The 18214-nt window shown below is 43.3% G+C and overlaps 1 protein-coding gene and 1 pseudogene across 1 annotated transcript in view; one reads left to right on the top strand and one right to left on the bottom strand.

Annotated features, from left to right (window-relative positions):
- The first annotated feature begins 617 nt into the window (after positions 1-617).
- Adgrv1 (adhesion G protein-coupled receptor V1) overlaps positions 618-18214 on the top strand; it is a 579866-nt gene continuing 562269 nt past the window's right edge. The window contains exon 1 of the mRNA XM_087635923.1: positions 618-761. Coding sequence (XP_087492049.1) covers positions 740-761 — 22 coding nt within the window. The 5' untranslated portion in view covers positions 618-739. The remainder of the gene's footprint in view (positions 762-18214) is intronic.
- Tuba1a-ps3 (tubulin, alpha 1A, pseudogene 3) lies at positions 7352-8689 on the bottom strand (annotated as a pseudogene).

Raw genomic sequence — 18214 nt, 5'->3', positions numbered from 1 at the left:
ACTCCCAGGGCGGCTTTGGGGCCTTCACTGTCTGAGTCTAGGGTAAAATGACGACCCCCTCCCTGCCTCACATACACATGCCAGAGAGTGCTATCAGACAGAACTTGATTGCCTTAATCCTTGAAGCAATTAGGTATTATGACAGTAGGTAATAAATTAGGTATTAATACAGTCTGAGATGACACAGATTTTGACCTCAACCCTTGCCTTGCAAGTGTGCATTTCTAGTAATTCATCAGTGAACGCTCAGAGTGAACACTTGAAGACAGGCTTCAATCGATGGTAAAATAAAAACCCTGGTAGGATGGGCAAACCTGATTCTCTCTGGGAGCAGCTTACAGAGGAGCGGCAGCGTGGAGTGCCCCAGGCACAGCTCCAAAGTTTAGCACCTAAGAGAACCTGCAAGGCGCCTGTGTGGCACCCGGGACTGTGGGCCCTGCGTTCGGGCAGGTCGGCTTGGGCGCTGGAAGAGTCCATTAGTCATGGCCAAGGCGGGGAGTTCATCACGCCTGCTGCCAAGACAGTCGCCCCCTCTCCGCCGATCAGGTGAGCCCAGCCCCCGGGCCAGAGTCCTATTGGAGCAGAGGAGCGCTAGGGGGAGGGGCGAGGATGGAGTCTTAGGCTAGAAGGGACAGTGCGGGAAAGGATTAGCGGCGGTGGAGGACAGGGACATTGCAGTAGGGGCAGCGCTGGGTGTGAAAGGAAGGCCCGGCACCGGCGGAGACCGGAGGGCACGCAGATGTCGGTGACCTCAGAGCCAGGTAAGATGTGACTTGGGGCTGGGAATCCAGTGGGTCGGGGAGTGCGACAGCATCCCTTTGGCGGTTCCCGGGCAGCAGCCGCTGCACCTGTTGCAGTAGGTTGGAGCCAGAGCGGCGCGGAAGGCGGGAGGCAGGAGGGTGGCGGCGGTGGGGGACAAGCTGGTGGCCGGCTGCAGCTAACGGGACAGCGGCCCGGTGCCTGCCGCCTGCACAGGGCTGCTGCTTTACATAGCTGCTTCCAAAGCTGCCATCTCAGAGAAGGGGAGAGTGGAATGAGCAGAGCGAAAAGTTCCCATTTTTCTCTTTCTGCCCAGTTGAAACCCAAGCTCTAGTTTCAAAGTTGTCCCGTAAATAATTGGGCAAGAACTGCAGGCGGTCAGCAGATAAAACTTCTTTCTGGGACTATCGAGGTAACTTTAACGGAGTCTTGTTAATGTTCCAGATACCTACTGCATCAGGGAATTTCAGTAAAACACACTGTTGTCAACGAGTTTGAAATTAGCATAGAGCATAAAAATTCCTTATGTATATACAGGTATATCTTTTGTATTTTACATTTCCCGAACTATTTTGGATTTTTTCACTAAGGAAATAACTTTAAGGTGCAACATTAAGTTGTATATAACGTGGATAAACTAACACCTTACAAAATCCATAGCCTTTAAAAATGTACATAATGTGTTTATAAGTAAGCTGCACATCTTTAGAAATTGGAATTAAAAATTTAATTCCTGACAGGAAAAGCTCTTACCTTAAGTGATTTGGCACTAACAGTTACAACCACCTTCCACTGCTAAACAGAAGTTTCCCTCTTTGTGAGTCATCTGTCCAAAGAAATGAAGAAAAGGGACATTAAAGAAGGCAGCAGATGTTTAATCAGGATGCAGGTACCAGACTTTAGTTTCAGGTGATTCCCTAGGCTAAGTAGTAAACTCTTATCCGTTTACAAATCCATCCTGAATTGTTACAATAAATGCCTGCGATTGCATGTGATGGAGAATTACATCCCTTTGGACGTGAGAAATGTTCTTCAGGATTTGGTTTCTTCCCTTATAAAATCAAGCCGTTTGTGCTACAAACGCAAAGATTTAGTCCAGCTAAAATTGCATCGTTCAAGATTGTATCATTTTAAAAACGAACGATGGATATATTAAATACATCCAAGAAAAACTGAACAATTGAATGATCTTATTTCCATGGTGAATATGTCCAGCTCATTCCTTATTCAGACATTAATAGTGAGCTCCTTGACGTCCTTTATAAAAAGACCTTATTTGACATATCACCATCATAAACTGAAGAGTAGTATCCCAATTCCCAGACAGTGACACTGAGACTGGGAACTTTCAAGATTCCTGCTTTAAGCCTCCAGTTATGAAGACCTGATCAATGGGTCTTTTTGGAGTGCTCCTCCTCAGACGTCCATTATGCTGAAGTTAGGAACGCCACCTTAATCTGCCTATAGACTGAAGAAATCTGACTATACCGTGCCCACAGTGAGACAAAGGCTCACCATGTGAGAAATCAAGTCTTGATGCCATCAGATATAGGAATAAAGAATTAGTTAACATTCACAGTATTTCAGAAAATAATTTACTTTACGCTGTTGAATTCCTATTGTATTTGATCTCATAGAATAATAATATGAGATATTATTGGGGGCACAAATGTTCTTATAGAAATAAAAACAATTGTTAGAAATAGTGTGAAGGATCAAAAGGTCAGGCTATACCAAAGAATGTCAGCTGTTTCTTCCCTGTTCAAAGACAAGGAGGGACGCTGTGCTGTGGGAGAAGGGGCTTCACAGCAGTTAGCTGTGACCAAAGGTTTTGTTTACATCCTCATGAATGTCAATGACTCGCTGCTTTTGCCTAGTGTACACAGTATGCCAGGAATCCGACTAATCCTTTACACAGATCTACTTTATAATTAGCCGCAGACTGTAATTTTGATTTCCATATGAAGAAGCTAAGGCAGAAAGATCTACATCCTGGGAGAATTTCCCCACCTTCTAAAACACTTCCTTCATCAATGTGGAGGACACGAATGAACTCCTGAAGCACCAAGAGAGGCCTTGTAGCCAAACTGGACTGACTTCTTCTTTTCACTTGTATGTGACAACACCGGAACTTAGAAAAGTTGAGAAGCAGTTCAAACCCCTGTTCTATTTCCATTTTGGCCAGCTGAGCAATCCCTTCATAAATTTATTGTCACTTGCAGATGCCACTCCATGTATGCTCTTGCTGGATTGATGCCCTTTCATTTAAAAAATGTCAAGGTTGGGCCAATTAGAAAGCAAAGCCTTTAAGGACAGAACCTGTTGTCTTTCCCTACAGATGTAGCTAAGTTGTTGACCAGTTGAATCAATGGCCTGTTGTTTATGTGCACCCACTAATTACATTAATGTTGCATATATGAGATGTTTATGGCGTGGTCATCATTGCTACTTTCTGGAGGGGTGATCTAGTGGTTCACAGATCCTGTAGATGTACCGAGGTCCATACAAAATTTTGTTAGTTTATGAAATAGTCAAGATAACGTAAAATGAGGTAGAAAGTTCAAACAGTACAATGAATAAAAGTCACCGTAGCCTTCCTCATTCAAACACTGTGGAGAAACCCACCCAGAGAGTTGCTTTTCACCCCGTAGCTCCTGTTGCGTCGGGCTGAGAGCTCAGTGCTTTGTTGAAACGGTTTATGCTTTAAAGTTCTGCTTCGTTTGAGTGCTCTGTCACTCCCGGGCAGGTTAGATAGATCAATAGAAATATTTGTTGATAATGAAGATAAGCGTATCACTAGCAGATCATGCAAAATGGAGCAATATGAGAAATTGGTTTCTCCAGTGGCTTGCGCAGGCAAAATCTTTGTATATAGGGAGGGCTCCCCATAAGCTGGGTTGTCAGGCCACACAGGAAGTCCCTGCACCCCAGGTCTGCTGGACTGATTGTGGTGTAGCAGAAGAGGGTGGAGCTGGAGCCTTGGAAATGTGGTAGCACAAAGGCTGTGTTTTCTGATTCCACTGTGACACACTATCCACTTTAGAATGTACTAGACCAAGTCCCTCCCCCAGCCGCTGGGCAGGTGGTCACAGGCCCTTTTCTTGTGCAGTCAGGCATAAGTCTGGCTGTCCCTCAAAGGAGGGCAGAGTGCTGGTAGGCTATTTCTCACTCACTATTAATGCTTTTTAAAGCCAAGAGGGAACCTGTCCTATAGTAGGGAAATATCGGTTGTTAGAGTAATTGCCCATAAATGAGCTTTGACACAATACAGAATTATTGTTATAAAAAGGAGCTGGATTCTTTTAAGGAGAGGTAGTGAGAACACTTTTCCATATACACACGAGTGTAATTATATTGAAATGGTGTTTTAAAGAGTGTCTTTTTTCTTTTTATTAATTTCATGAGTTTGTTGCTGAAAACTTTTCCCTAGGTGAATTTTCTCAGTTTATATAACATAGTCGAGAATAGAGTCTTTTCATGTTTTCTTTATTAGGGGCTTAGCGTGGCTTTGAGCCAATGGTCTGTTCACATCTTGGTACATCAGCATATTTGAAGTGCTGAGAGCGGCTAAGTGAATTTCCCACATCTTAAAGGTTATGTAAAGAGCTACCTTTTATGAATAGATTTCAAACAATTCTCAGCAAGCCAAGGGTACAGACGTGGAGCAGAAATGCATTTCATTCTCTGAAGTACAAGGTCCTCTGTCTGTCTTTAGTTTTCCTGAAAGGCAATTAGCATTTCAACTACCCATTTGGTTACATGGAACCAAGTACTTGGGTCTACAATTTGCTGCTCCCTGTCTGAGGCCTTGAGTGCTCGCTCTTGTATAATCCTCCCCAAGTAACCTTCTCTCCAGCATCGTTATTGTGGCTGGTCTTAAATAATTACTCAACAGACAGTTTGCCTTCAACTGTAGGGTTCCACAGGGAAAAGGGGAATGAAATGCCAGGCTAATGAGGGGACGGTTATAATTATGAATAGCCACCTTTACTTGTGACACAGGTTGGAGGATATAAAATAGCCTTATATAAAAGAAAACAGAACTCCAGAAAAGGCACTTGTGTGTCGTGGTTAGCTGTTCTCTGCATGCAACACGCACCACAAATAAAGGGGGGTATATTCTGCTATTACCGAGCTAGGATGACTGAACCGACAATGAAGACACTTTTTAAAAAAATCCCAACTCTACTGGCTTTATGCAGGAGCTATTTTCTGTAATTTGAGTCGAAACGGAAAGACTCTTAGGTGTTCTAACAAGTGAAGGGTGCTCCGAGCAAAATTTTGAGAAGATTTAAGGTTTCGAGTTTCTGTGCTGATTGGAAATAGGCTTTTGTTGGCTTCTCTAGCCATGGAGTTTGATAATTTGGCGTTATCACTATGACTCACTCATCTCCTCGCAGCCCTGGGAAGGAAGCACCACATTCACGATCGTCCTTTCGTGAGGGCGATCGGAGTGATGTTAGTCTTTAAGTAGAGGGAGAGCGATTGGCTTCTGCTTATCTTTGCACCACTGCCTCTGCGCGTTTGTACTTACTGTGCAAATTCTTTGGAAATAAAGTGATATCCTCACGCTTCAGATAGATACTGACCAGGTGAAAGGAGACATAAAAGCAGTGCTTTCAATAGGATCCTTGCAAGTAATGGGTGTAATTTTAGGAAACTCTATGAGATAGTGGAGTTTTTCAATCTGTGCCTAGAAAGTTCTGTCTGCACCAGGTATGCTGGCACAATCCACAAGGCCACACCCTACGTTTGCCCAGTGCCTGGGAGAGAGAATGGGAACTCACTGGAGCCTCTGGGTCCAAGCTTGGAATGACTGAAGAACCTGTCAATGCTTCTGCTGATGGAAGCCGACCCTTCCCTGTTGCCCTCCAATAAAAATGTGAAAACTAATCTATCTGTGGCTGGCATTAGAGCTTTGGTATCTTCTACTCAGCTGCTGTATTCCTACTGCTGATGACAGACGTGGTATGGAGGAGAAGGCCCCCAAGCCACCTGAAGGCTAGTCAGTTAGACTGGGAGGTGTTGCAGAGACAGAAGAGAGAACATGCTGACGGTCGAGGAGTGGACTGGGAAATATGGCAGGCAGATCAAAGGCACAGAGGCAGGAAGCATCGAGGTGTCTTGTCCCAAACGTGTTATTTGGGTCTTGCTTGAACTGTTTGTTGAAAGAAGCAGAGGAGACACAGGGAAACACGCACTTCATGTTTGGGGTCTAGCCCCTTTCTTTTGGCATGTTTTTCAAGAGTCACCTGTATGTTTTCCTTAATTGCCAAATCGTACTCTAGTGTATGGATATAGCATTCATTTATCATCCACTGATCCATGGGGATTATGTTCCTTCTACTTTGTAATGATTATGCTGCTGTAAGATCTCTGTACAGTTCTCTCTCTCTCTCTCTCTCTCTCTCTCTCTCTCTCTCTGTGTGTGTGTGTGTGTGTGTGTGTGTCCATGGGGCTCTTATGTTCTTGGGGAAGAATTTTTCCAAGTCCTTTGCCATTTTATAACCTTGGTTATTTGGTTACTTCTATGGAATTGTAGAAGATATTGGAGAAATTCTTACCATATATGGCACTTGTCAATTTTTCTGCCAGTGTATAGACTTTCATTTTCTTGATAGTGTCTTTGTCCTTAGGGAGCTAGTGACGGAGCTAAGATGTTGATGATTTATGTAGTATTTTTTTTAGTTCCTTATGTTTGGGTGTCATATCTATAAAACCATATCTTAGTCCAGGACCACAGAAATTTATTAGCAGGACTCTGATCTTAGTTTTATACCTTCATCTGTCATGTCTTTTTGTGTTAAGAATTTGGGGACTAACTATTTTTATTTCCATTTGGGTATACAAAGTTTACATGGCATTTGTTGAAGAGATTATGATTTTTTTTGCCCTGAGGAAGAACATTTAAGAAAGTTAGCTGTGACATTGTACTGTATAACTTAGTCACATTTAATATGATTGCAGATTCGGTAGGTCTAATGTCCATCACCTTTCCCCGGATCCTCCTCTGCTCCTTGATTTTACAAAGGTATTTTCCCAGAGGTGTCTCAGCCTTGCGGTTGCTTCCTTTATTCTCTTCTTTCTGTCCATTTTGTTGGTTGCCCTGGGGCTCACAGAAGTCTAATGTGTAACAACCATGTTCAGTTATTACGCTGTGTACAAAGCTCTGGAGTCAACCCACAGGATTGAAAAGAACAGAAACAGAACAAAACAAAGAAACCTTGACCCCCAAAAGAAACAAACACAAACCCATCACCACCACCAAACCCACGTTTCCTGCGTGTCTTAAATACTGTAGGAGATTTTATGTATTTTTGTTGTGGGAGCTTTACTATATAGTAGTTTTTAATTTTTTCACACACATTCGATTTACTTTTTGTTTTCTGTTTAAGACAGGGATTATTTTATTTAAAATCCATCAGTGAAGTGGGCGGCTTGGGTCTCTGACAAATTATTCATATTTAAAGCCTAAGTCAGTAACTGTATGAAAACACACATTGCCACATACAAATTAACTGGTCAGACCACAACTTTCTATGTTGGAACAGAATAAACAGCCCTGTGAAAGCAGCACCTTGTGACATTTAATTTAGAATTCCTCTCCTTCTTCACCCTCACCTGCTACAGAATCCACACCAACCTCTTCATAATCCTTCTCCAGGGTAACCATGTCCTCACGGGCCTCAGAGAACTGCCCCCTCCTCCATGCCCTCACACACATAAAGGCACGCTTGGCATATACCTCAGATCAAACTTGTGATCCAGGCGAGCCCAGGCCTCAGCAATGGCTGTGGTGTTGCTCAGCATGGCTCTCTGGACCTTGGCCAGGTCACCACCAGGTACCACAGTGGGAAGCTGGTAATTAATGTAATCAATGCTAACCTTGAAGCCAGTGGGGCACTAGTCCACAAACTGGATGGTACGCTTGGTCTTGATGGTGACAATGGCAGCATTGATGTCCTTGGGGACCACATCACCACGGCACAGCAGGCAGCAAGCCATGTATTTACCATGGTGAGGGTCACATTTCACCATCTGGTTGGCTGGCTTAAATCTGGCATTGGTGGTCTCTGCTAAAGAAAACTGCTTGTGGTAAGCTTTCTCAGCAGAGATGACAGGGGCATAAGTAACCAGAGGGAAGTGGGTGGGAAGGTAAGGCACCAGGTTGGTCTGGAATTCTTCTTAGATCAACATTCAGGGCTCCATCAAATCTGAGGGAAGCAGTGATGGAAGACACAATTTGACCTGCCAACCTGTTTACATTAGTGTTGAGGTCAATGTTGAGGTTTCTACGACAGACAGATGTCATACATGGTCTCATGAAGGCACAGAGTGCTCTAGGGTAGTGTGGGTGGTGAGGATGGAATTGTAGGGCTCAACCACAGCAGTAGAAACCCGGGGTGGGGGCGGGGTGCTGGGTAAGTGGAGAACTCCAGTTTGGCCTTCTTTCCGTAACTGTAATCGACAGAGAGCCGCTCCATCAGCAGGGAGGTGAACCCAGAGCCAGTTCCCCCACAAAGCTGTGGAAAACCAAGAAGCCCTGCAGACCCTGTGCACTGGTCAGCCAGTTTGCAAATTCTGTCCAAGACAAGGTCAATGATCTCCTTGCCAATGGCCACGGGCACAGTTATTGGCAGCATCTTCCTTGCGTGTGATGAGCTGCTCTGGGTGGAAGAGCTGGCGGGAGGTGCCAGTGCGAACTTCATCAATAACGTGGGTTCCAGGTCTACGAACACTGCCCGGGCTCGTGCTTGCCAGCTCCTGTCTCACTGAAGGTGGTGAAGGAGTCATCTTCTCCCCTAGTGGTCTTGTCGCTTGGCATCCGGCCATCAGGCTGGATGCCATGTTCCAGGCAGTAGAGCTCCCAGCAGGCATTGCCGATCTGGAGCCTAGCCTGGCCAACGTGGATAGAGATGCACTCACGCATGGTTGCTGCTTCGAGGCTGCACTGCGGATGGTGGAGGCGAGGAGGAAGTGTTGCTTCCTCCAGTGCGACTCTTAGGCGGTCGATGTAAGAGAACCTGCCTCAAGGACACTGTGGTTAGGACAAAACGGCAACCAACAGATTGGGAAAAGATCAGATAGAGGGCTTATATCCAAAATATACAAAGAACTCAAGAAATTAGACCGCAGGGAGACAAATAACCCTATTAAAAATGGGGTTCAGAACTAAACAAAGAATTCACAGCTGAGGAATGCCGAATGGCTGAGAAACACCTAAAGAAATGTTCAACATCTTTAGTCATAAGGGAAATGCAAATCAAAACAACCCTGAGATTTCACCTCACACCAGTGAGAATGGCTAAGATCAAAAACTCAGGTGACAGCAAATGCTGGTGAGGATGTGGAGAAAGAGGAATACTCCTCCATTGTTGGTGGGATTGCAGACTGGTACAACCATTCTGGAAATCAGTCTGGAGGTTCCTCAGAAAATTGGACACTGAACTACCTGAGGACTCAGCTATACCCCTCTTGGGCATATACCCAAAAGATGCCCCAACATATAACAAAGACACGTGCTCCACTATGTTCATAGCAGCCTTATTTATAATAGCCAGAAGCTGGAAAGAACCTAGATACCCTTCAACAGAGGAATGGATACAGAAATTGTGGTAAATCTGCACAATGGAAAATTACTCAGCTATCAAAAACAATGACTTTATGAAATTCATAGGCAAATGGAGGGAACTGGAAAATATCATCCTGAGTGAGCTAACCTAATCACAGAAAAACACACATGGTATGCACTCATTGATAAGTGGCTATTAGCCCAAATGCTTGAATTACCCTAGATGCACAGAACACATGAAACTCAAGAAGGATGACCAAAATGGGAATGCCTCACTCCTTCTTTAAAAGGGGAACAAGAATACCCTTGGCAGGGAATAGAGAGGCAAAGATTAAAACAGACACAGTAGGAACACCCATTCAGAGCCTGCCCCACATGTAGCCCATGCATATACAGCCATCCAATTAGACAAGATGGATGAAGCAAAGAAGTGCAGGCAGACAGGAACCGGATGTAGATCTCTCCTGAGAGACACAGCCAGAATACAGCAAATACATAGGCGAATGCCAGCAGCAATCCACTGAACTGAGAACGGGACCCCCGTTGAAGGAATCAGAGAAAGGATTGGAAGAGCTTGAAGGGGCTCGAGACCCCATATGTACAACAATGCCAAGCAACCAGAGCTTCCAGGACTAAGCCACTACCCAAAGACTATACATGGACTGACCCTGGGCTCCAACCTCATAGGTAGCAATGAATATCCTAGTAAGAGAACCAGTGGAAGGGGAAGCACTTGGTCCTGCTAAGACTGAACCCCCAGTGAACGTGATTGTTGGGGGCAGGGCGGTAATAGGGGGAGGATGGGGAGGGGAACACCCATAAGGAAGGGGAGGGGAGGGGTTAGGGGGATGTTTGCCCGGAAACCGGCAAAGGGAATAACATTCTAAATGTAAATAAGAAATACTCAAGTTAATAAAAAAGAAAGAGAGAGAGAGAGAGAGAGAGAGAGAGAGAGAGAGAACCTGCCTCAATTTACTTCCGAGTGCCCTTAAATCTTACTCTGAAAATCCTTTCTCAAAAGGAAAGAGAAAGAAATTCTCTTAGTTTTTGTTCATTTGTGGATTTCATCTTTGATTTGATTGGTACCCTGGTACCGCCCCCCCCCCCCCCCCCCATTCTTGATGGTCTGTTTCGTTCGGCACTTTGAATTCATGAACCTTGGATTCTCATGGGAAGACAGATGTAAGCAGGATATTTTTTGTGATTATGGCTTCTCAAAACTTGCAAGTGTCTGTCTTTGTTGCTTTTTGCAGCTCAGTACTAGTTTTCTAGATATTTATGTCTCTTTGGGCTCAATTAGTTGAAATTTGCCAAGCTGTTCATGAAGACCACGTTTTACAGCAAACTGAACCTTTCGGCCATCCCTTCTTCAGTGACTCCCTCAACACAGCGTTTCCTTTCCTTCCGGAGCTCTAAGTGGTTTTAGTGTATTTAATGTTGCACAATAGGACTGAAGCAATTTATTTTTCTCCTTTGATTTTCAATTCTTGAGAATAGATAACTTTACTCATCTTCAGGTTCGACAATTTTCTCTGCTGCTTTGAAGCCCAGAGGTTTTTCCCCTAAGGTTAGTTTATGTTGGTTACTCATCCCTGAGCCCGTGTGTTGTCTGCAGTTTTTATTTCCATGTCTAGTGTGTTTTGCTATGGTTGAAGATTGGCCATTTTAAGTAATATAAATTTAAGTTTGCAAATCAGCTTTTGAACTTGAATGTTCTGGTTAAACAGCGTTATTGTATTTCTCAACTGTGGAATTTCTATGTTTCTTTTTCTGTTTCTTTTCTTTTAAACAAATGATTTTTAACTGTTTATTATTCTCCATTTGGTTAGTGTGATGACTTATTTTGGTTGTCAACTTGACCTACCAGGGAAGGGGAACTCTCAATTGAAGAATTGCCTCTATCAGATTGACCTATGGGTGTGTCTGTGGGGAAAGAGTCCAGCCCACTGTGGGTGGTGCTACCCCTGGGCAAGTAGTCCTAGGTTGTATAAGGAATATAACCAAAAAGCCAGAGGGAAGCAAGTCTGTACGAACAGTCTTCTGCAGTTTCTGCTTCAGTTTCTGCCTTGACTTCTTGTTTTGGGTTCTCTCAGGTGTCATTGAGGTTTGTCAATGGCTGTAACTTGTGCAGTAAAACAAACCCCTTTCTTCCCAAGATTGGGTCTGGTCAGTGTTGTATCACACCCACAAAAAGCCTAGTAGCACAATACATAGTCGTTCACCTGTACCCTTTTTAGTTACGTAGGCATGGCTTCCTAAGCTTTTGGAAAGGGGTTAGAACGGATATGATTTCGGTGTGGTCAGCCCCACATCCAGGTGGTTCTTTAAGGTTAGTTTATATTGGTTACTCCTCCCTAAGCCTTGTGTTGGCTGTAGTTTTTATTTAGTTTTTGCTACAGTTGAAAACTGGCCATTTTAAGGGATAAAATCTTTTGCGTTAGGAATCAGAATGTATCGACTCTCTTTGTGGGTTTTTTGGTGATCCGTTTAGTAACTTTTTGAAGTAATTTTAAAGTGTCTGCTCTTTTTATGTGTGATCACTGTGTCTCTGCTTGGTTGGTTTTACCTGTGTATAAGTGGACAGAGATTTCACGGAGTCCTCGAGTGCAGTGGGTCCCCCGTTTCGAAGCACTCTGCGAGTGTTCTTAGTGTTCACATCGAGGAGCATGACAGTTTACCTCAGCCTTCACATTCTCTTCTCACAAAGCCAGCCAAAGGAGGAGATTTGGGTCTTCGCAGGGTCTTCACGAGTATTTATGCAGTCTGAGCTTATGTTTGGTTTTCAAGACTGCGTCAGAGATCGTCAAAACCCCTGGGGCATGTGAGCACGCACATGCACATGCACACATAAAATAAATTGAGGGGGCGTAGACATCCAGGGGCCTCGCCTCCCCTTCAGGGGAAAGGGGAGTGGGGGGGACTTGCATGAGGGAGTACTAGGAGGAGAGGAAGGGCTGGTATTGGGTTGTAAAGGGAATAAATAAATCGAATAATTTTTTTAAATGTAAAACTATTATAGTAATTGCCTCTTATTGATACTTAGACCTTTCCCCCTTGGGGATTATGGGAATTTCTTCCTGTTCATCTTGTGCTTTCTTGATGTGAATTCCGTGAGTTCTTAAGAGCACCATTGCCGACTCTTGGTAGATCCCTCCCACACATTAGTTCTCTAGGAAACCTGGCTCATTTTCACTGAGAAAGGATGTTAGAGACAAACCTCGGGCATCGGCTATGCTTATCACTGAGCGGTTGCTATTTCTAAGTCATTTAGTGGGAAAGAGCCAGGAGACGTTATGAACTTAACCCAGTCATGAGCTAAGAGTGCTGCATAGTTGAAGAGGCTTTATGTAACTGTTTTCTCATCCGTAGTTATTACTTGATGGATCATATAATACCCGAAGCTTCAAAAATACATGACACGGTGAGAAAAATATGGCTCTAAAACCTATTTTCTAAAGCCGAATAGTTTGGTTTTAGCATGATGGTGATATTATTGAGGATGCTAAATGAAATATACACTTTCTTTGCAATTGTATTTGCTGTTAGTGTTACTCTATCAAAGGTATTAAATGGTGTAGTCTGAAGCATGAATAGTCTCTTGCGTTTGATGGACCCTCGTGGGACTTTTTTTGCTTTCTAACATACATTTATTTATTGATTGATTGAGTGATTATTTATTTATTACTTATTCACTTTACATCCTGCTCAGTGCCCACCTCCTGGCTACCCTCCCACAATCTTTCCCCCATTCCCCTCCTCTTCTCTGAGCTGGTGGAGGGCCCTGGAGGGCCCCTGGGGATCCTCTCACCCTGGCACATCAAAGCTCTGTGACCCTAGGCACACCCTCTCTCACCAAGGCCAACAGTGCAGCCCAGGTAGAAGAACATAGCCCACATTCAGGCAACAGACTTTTGGATCATGAAGACAAAGCTGCACATCTGCTCCATATGTTCAGGGAGGCCTAGGTCCAGCCCGTGTCTGCTCTTTGGTTGGTGGCTCAGTTTCTGGCAGCCCTAAGGGTCCAGGTTAGTTGACTCTGTTAGTCTTGCAGTCTTCCTGTGGAGTTCCTATCCCCGTTGGGCTTCACAATCCTTCCTCCTATTCTTCCATAAGACTCCCCAAGCTCCGTTCACTGTTTGGCTGTGGGTGTCTGTATCTGTCTGAGTCAGCTGCTGTGTAGAGCCTCTCAAAGGGCTGCTATGCATTGTCCTGCCTGCAAGTACAATGTAGTAGCATCATCAGTAGTGTGAGGGATTGGTGCCTGGCCATGGGATGGGTCTCAAACGGTGCTGGCCACTGGTCGGCCATTCCTTCAGTCTCTACTCCATCTTTGTCCCTGCAGTTCTTGTAGGCAGGATAAATTTGGGGGTCGAAAGTTTTGTTGGTGGGTTGGTGTCTATTGGGGTTCTTGCCTGGTTAGAGGATGTGGCCACTTCAGATCCCTAATGCTGTGGGTCACAGCTAAAGTCACCTCCTTGATTCTTGGGTGCTTCTCTCATCCCAGGTCTCTGTCTTGTCCTGGAAATGCCCCCCTTCATACCCCTGTCAGTTGTAGATTTCCATTCATCCTCACAGCCATCTGGCCAGCTCTCCTGTCCCTCCACACAGCTGATCCTGAACTCCCTCATTCCCTCCTCACTCCCTCCCCATTCTCTCCCCCACCCAGTGCCCTCCCTCCATCTGCCTCCTATGACCACTTTATCCCCTCTTCTAAGTGAGATTCAAGCATTGTCCCTCACTTGTGTCTTCCTTCCTGCTTAGCTTCTTTGCGTCTGTGGAGCATAGTGTGGGAATCCTATATTCTATGGCTTAATATCCACTTATAAGTGAATACATACTGTGCATGTCCTTTTGGGACTGGGTTACCTCACTCAGGATGATATTAAGTTTCATTTATTTGCCTGCAAAATTCATGATCGTTTTTGCTTTTTTTTTTTAACAGAGCTATTTTCTTTTTTGTTTAATTTTATTTTTCTTGGATATTTTTATGTATTTACATTTCAAATGTTATCCCCTCTCCCATCCTCCTCCCCCTCCCCTATTACTATGAGGATGCTCCCACTCCTACCTACCCACTCCCACCTCAATGCCCTGGAATTCCCCTACATTGGGGAAATGAGTCTTCACATCCTCTGCTACATATGCATTTGGAGCCATGGGTCCCTCCATGTGTACTCATTGGTTGTTGGTTTAGTCCCTGGGAGCTCTGGTGGGGACTGGTTGGTTGATACTCTTGTTCTTCCTATGTTGTTGCAAACCCCTTCAGCTCCTTCAGTCTTTTCTCTCACTCTTCCATTGGGGTCCCCTTGTTCAGTCCAATGGTTAGCTGCAACCATCCTCATCTGTATCAGTAGGGCTCTGGCAGAGCCTTTCAGGGAACACCCATATCTGACTCCTGTCAGCAAGAATGTGAATTATTTGAAATGCAAGCACTTCTTGGCATCAGTAATAGTGACTGGGTTTGGTGGCTGCATATGGGATGGATCCCCAGGTGGGACAGTCTCTGGATGACCTTTTTTTCAGTCCCTGTTCACACTTTGTCCCTGTATTTCCTCCCGTGAGTATTTTGTTCTTCCTTCTTGAGCTTCACAAGGTTTGTGATTTTTTCTTAGGTATTCCAAGCTTTTGGGCTAATATCCACTTATCAGTGAGTGCATACCATGTGTGTTCTTTTGTGACTGGGTCACATCACTTACGATGATATTTTCTAGTTCCATGTTTTTGCTTTTAATAGCAGAATAGTATTCCAATGTCTATATGGACCACATTTCCTTTATCCATTCTTCAGTTGGGGGACATCTAGGTTGTTTTCAGTTCCTGGCTATTATGAACAAAGCTGCTATGAACATGATGTGATCAATTGTCTCTGTGGGATGATGGAGCATCTTTTGGGTATTTTCCTAGGAGTGGTATAATTGGGTCTTAAGGTGGGTCTATTCCAGTTTTCTGAGAAACCACCAAATTGATTTCCAAAGTGGTTGTACAAGTTTGCAATCCCACCAGCAATGGAGGAGTGTTCTTTTTGCTCTGCATTCTGCTTAGCATGTGATCTCTCTTGAGTTTGTGATCTTAGCCATTCTGGCCTGTGTAACACGGAGCCTCAGAGCTGTTTTGACTTCCATTTCCCCGTTGATTAACGACTTTGAACATTTCTTTAAGTGCTTCTTGGCCACTTGAGATTCCTCTGGTGAGAATTCTCTGTTTAGCTCTGTGCCCCATTTTTAAATTGGGCTATTTGGGTTGTTGCTGTCTAACTTCCTGAGTCCTTTTTTATGAATTTAGGTGAAAGTTCCTAAGTCCTAGGTCACTGATTTGTCCTGTAGGCAGTGTTTTTGTCTTACAGAAGTTTTTCAGATTCATGTGGCCTCTTTATCAAGTGCTGATGTGAGAGCCTGAGCCACTGGTGTTCTGTTCCAGAAAGTGTCTCCTGTACCAGTGCCTTCAAAGGCATTTCTCACTTTCTCTTCTATGAGATTTAGTGCATCTGGTTTTATGTTGAGGAACCTGGTCCACTTGGACTTGAGTTTTCTCTTCTCCATTTTATGATTTTGGCCTCTTTATTAAAAAACAAAAATCAAGTGTCCATTGGTTTGTAGGTTTATTTCTGGATCTCCAATCTGATGCCATTGATCAATGCGTCTGTCTCTGTACCAATACCATGCAGCTTTTATCACTATTGCTCTGTAATAAAGCTTGAGGTTAGGGATGGTGATTCCTCCCGATGTTCTTTTATTGTTTAGGGTTGTTTGGGCTATCCTGGGTGTTTTGTTTTTCCATATGAGTTGAGAATTGTTTTTCAAGATCTGTGAAGAATTGTGTTGGAATCTTGATGGAGATTACATTGAACCTGTAGATTGCTTTTGATAATATGGCCATTCTTACTATGTTAATCCTACCTACCCATAAACATGCAGCCTTATTTTTTGTTTTCTTGGATTTGTGTGTGTGTGTGTGTGTGTGTGTGTGTGTGTGTATGTGTGTATGTGTGATGACACACATGCTCATGCAATACACAATTATAACAACACAGCCATCCAGAAGTCTGTCTATTAAGTATTATTTCCCATAGGGAAGGAAGCAGTGGGTAGTGGATGAATGAAAATGAGAATGTTTTTGTAAAGCTTTAATCTTGAATCTATATAAATATATCATAATATTCAGAAAATAAAGATTAGATTGAAATGTCCTTCTAACTGAGATAACAAATAATCTTTTGGAGACCTGAGTCTGAAAAAGAATTGGAGAATTTAAATTGAAAATGTAAATTTGGAAACTCTTTTAAAACAAGTGTGAATGAGGAGGTCAGCCTATCACTGGCGTCAGAAGGAGGGCAGAGGTGTAGGAAAGGAAGCCAGGCACCAGATTAGTTAGAAGGAAAACAGAGGACTGTGGCAGCTAGGAGTCATAAAAATGGGACCTAAGGAGAAGCAAATGACCACCTGTTCGTGTAGGCCATTTTTGAATTGCTGTATATATGTGTATATATATGTACCTATGTATATATATATGTACATATGTATATATATATTCTGAAATTCTAGTAATATAATTCATAAGCAGGAAATATATTGAATTGGGTAACTATGAAATAGGAAAGTGAGTTTAGATTTTAAAAGAAATTCAAGTAAGTCAATTCATGTTAGCTCACTAAAAATGGAACTAGATTTAGAGGAGGAAGAAAGAGAATGTGTTATTAAAATGACCCATGTGAGAAATTACACAAATCTTAGGTGAAGATCAATATGCAATATTCAATATGGGTTTTTGTGAACATAGTAGTTATTTCAGACATAACATGACAATCAATTTTGATTTATACATTTATCAGTTATTTCTAGTTTATATTTAATTTACACCAACATTAATTATTCTGTTTAATACATCTGGACCAGAGTCATAGGCAATTTCAAATGTGTTGCCAAAGCAGATATGGCTGCTGTGGGGTTAGAGAGACATGTATGTCTAAGTTGACACAAAATGGAGTCAGGACCAGATGGTGTTACCTTAGTCAGTTATAAGTTTACATGGCTCTAAGCCCTCAGAGAAAAACGACAAAGACCCCTTTCTTCAGTATTTGTAATTGTTGGTCCTTGAGAGATGGCTCAGCAGTTACTCAAAGGTACTGAGAACCTGAGCTTGGTCCTCAACACTCACATGGAGAAGTGGGTCTCCACCATCTGTGACTCCAGCTCTCAGAGACCCACTGCCCTTTTCTGGTTTCTGTGGGCAACCACACCCATACGCATGTACTTCAACACAAGCAAAAACGTGCTCTCATAATTAAAGTAAAATATTGGAACAAAACAGAATGATTTAGCCCAAGTTTCAGGAAAGGACAGTGGCAATTGTCAGGAAGGAGAGTAGAAGAAGCTAGAGAGGTTGGTATAATGTCACTGTGTGGCCTTTGAGAGTATCAGGCACACACACGTGTGTACAGCCACGTCGTGAAGGCAAAAACACCCACACATACAAAGTTTATAAAAGAATTAAAAGCTGAACTGTTCTTTAAAACTTTCTGGTAAAGCACATAGATATAACTTGTGATTTTAGCGATCTATCCAATTGTACCTGTCATCTATTCTCTTAAATACTGCTATTGAGAAGCTCGCTTCTGTGTGATTATCTCTTTAAATAAGAATGCTATCATATTATGGGGATTTAGTCATTCTCCTTATTGCCCTTGGCTGTCAATCATCCCTTGTCTATATTTAAAATAATTTCAGTGACTTCATATAGTAAATAACCTATGGAAGCATGGCTGTAAAAGGGTTATGCACTCATGCTAACTAATTAATGACAGGCTAAATTGCTCACCTGGAACTGCACAGTGTTAAGCAAAAGAAGATAAAATGCTAGCTCAGCCACAGCTTGGCTAAAGGAGAA

Source organism: Rattus norvegicus, chromosome 2, assembly GCF_021556685.1.
Source record: "Rattus norvegicus strain SHRSP/BbbUtx chromosome 2, alternate assembly SHRSP_T2T, whole genome shotgun sequence".
Lineage (NCBI taxonomy): Eukaryota > Metazoa > Chordata > Mammalia > Rodentia > Muridae > Rattus > Rattus norvegicus.
This window is presented reverse-complemented; position numbering and strand designations above follow the sequence as displayed.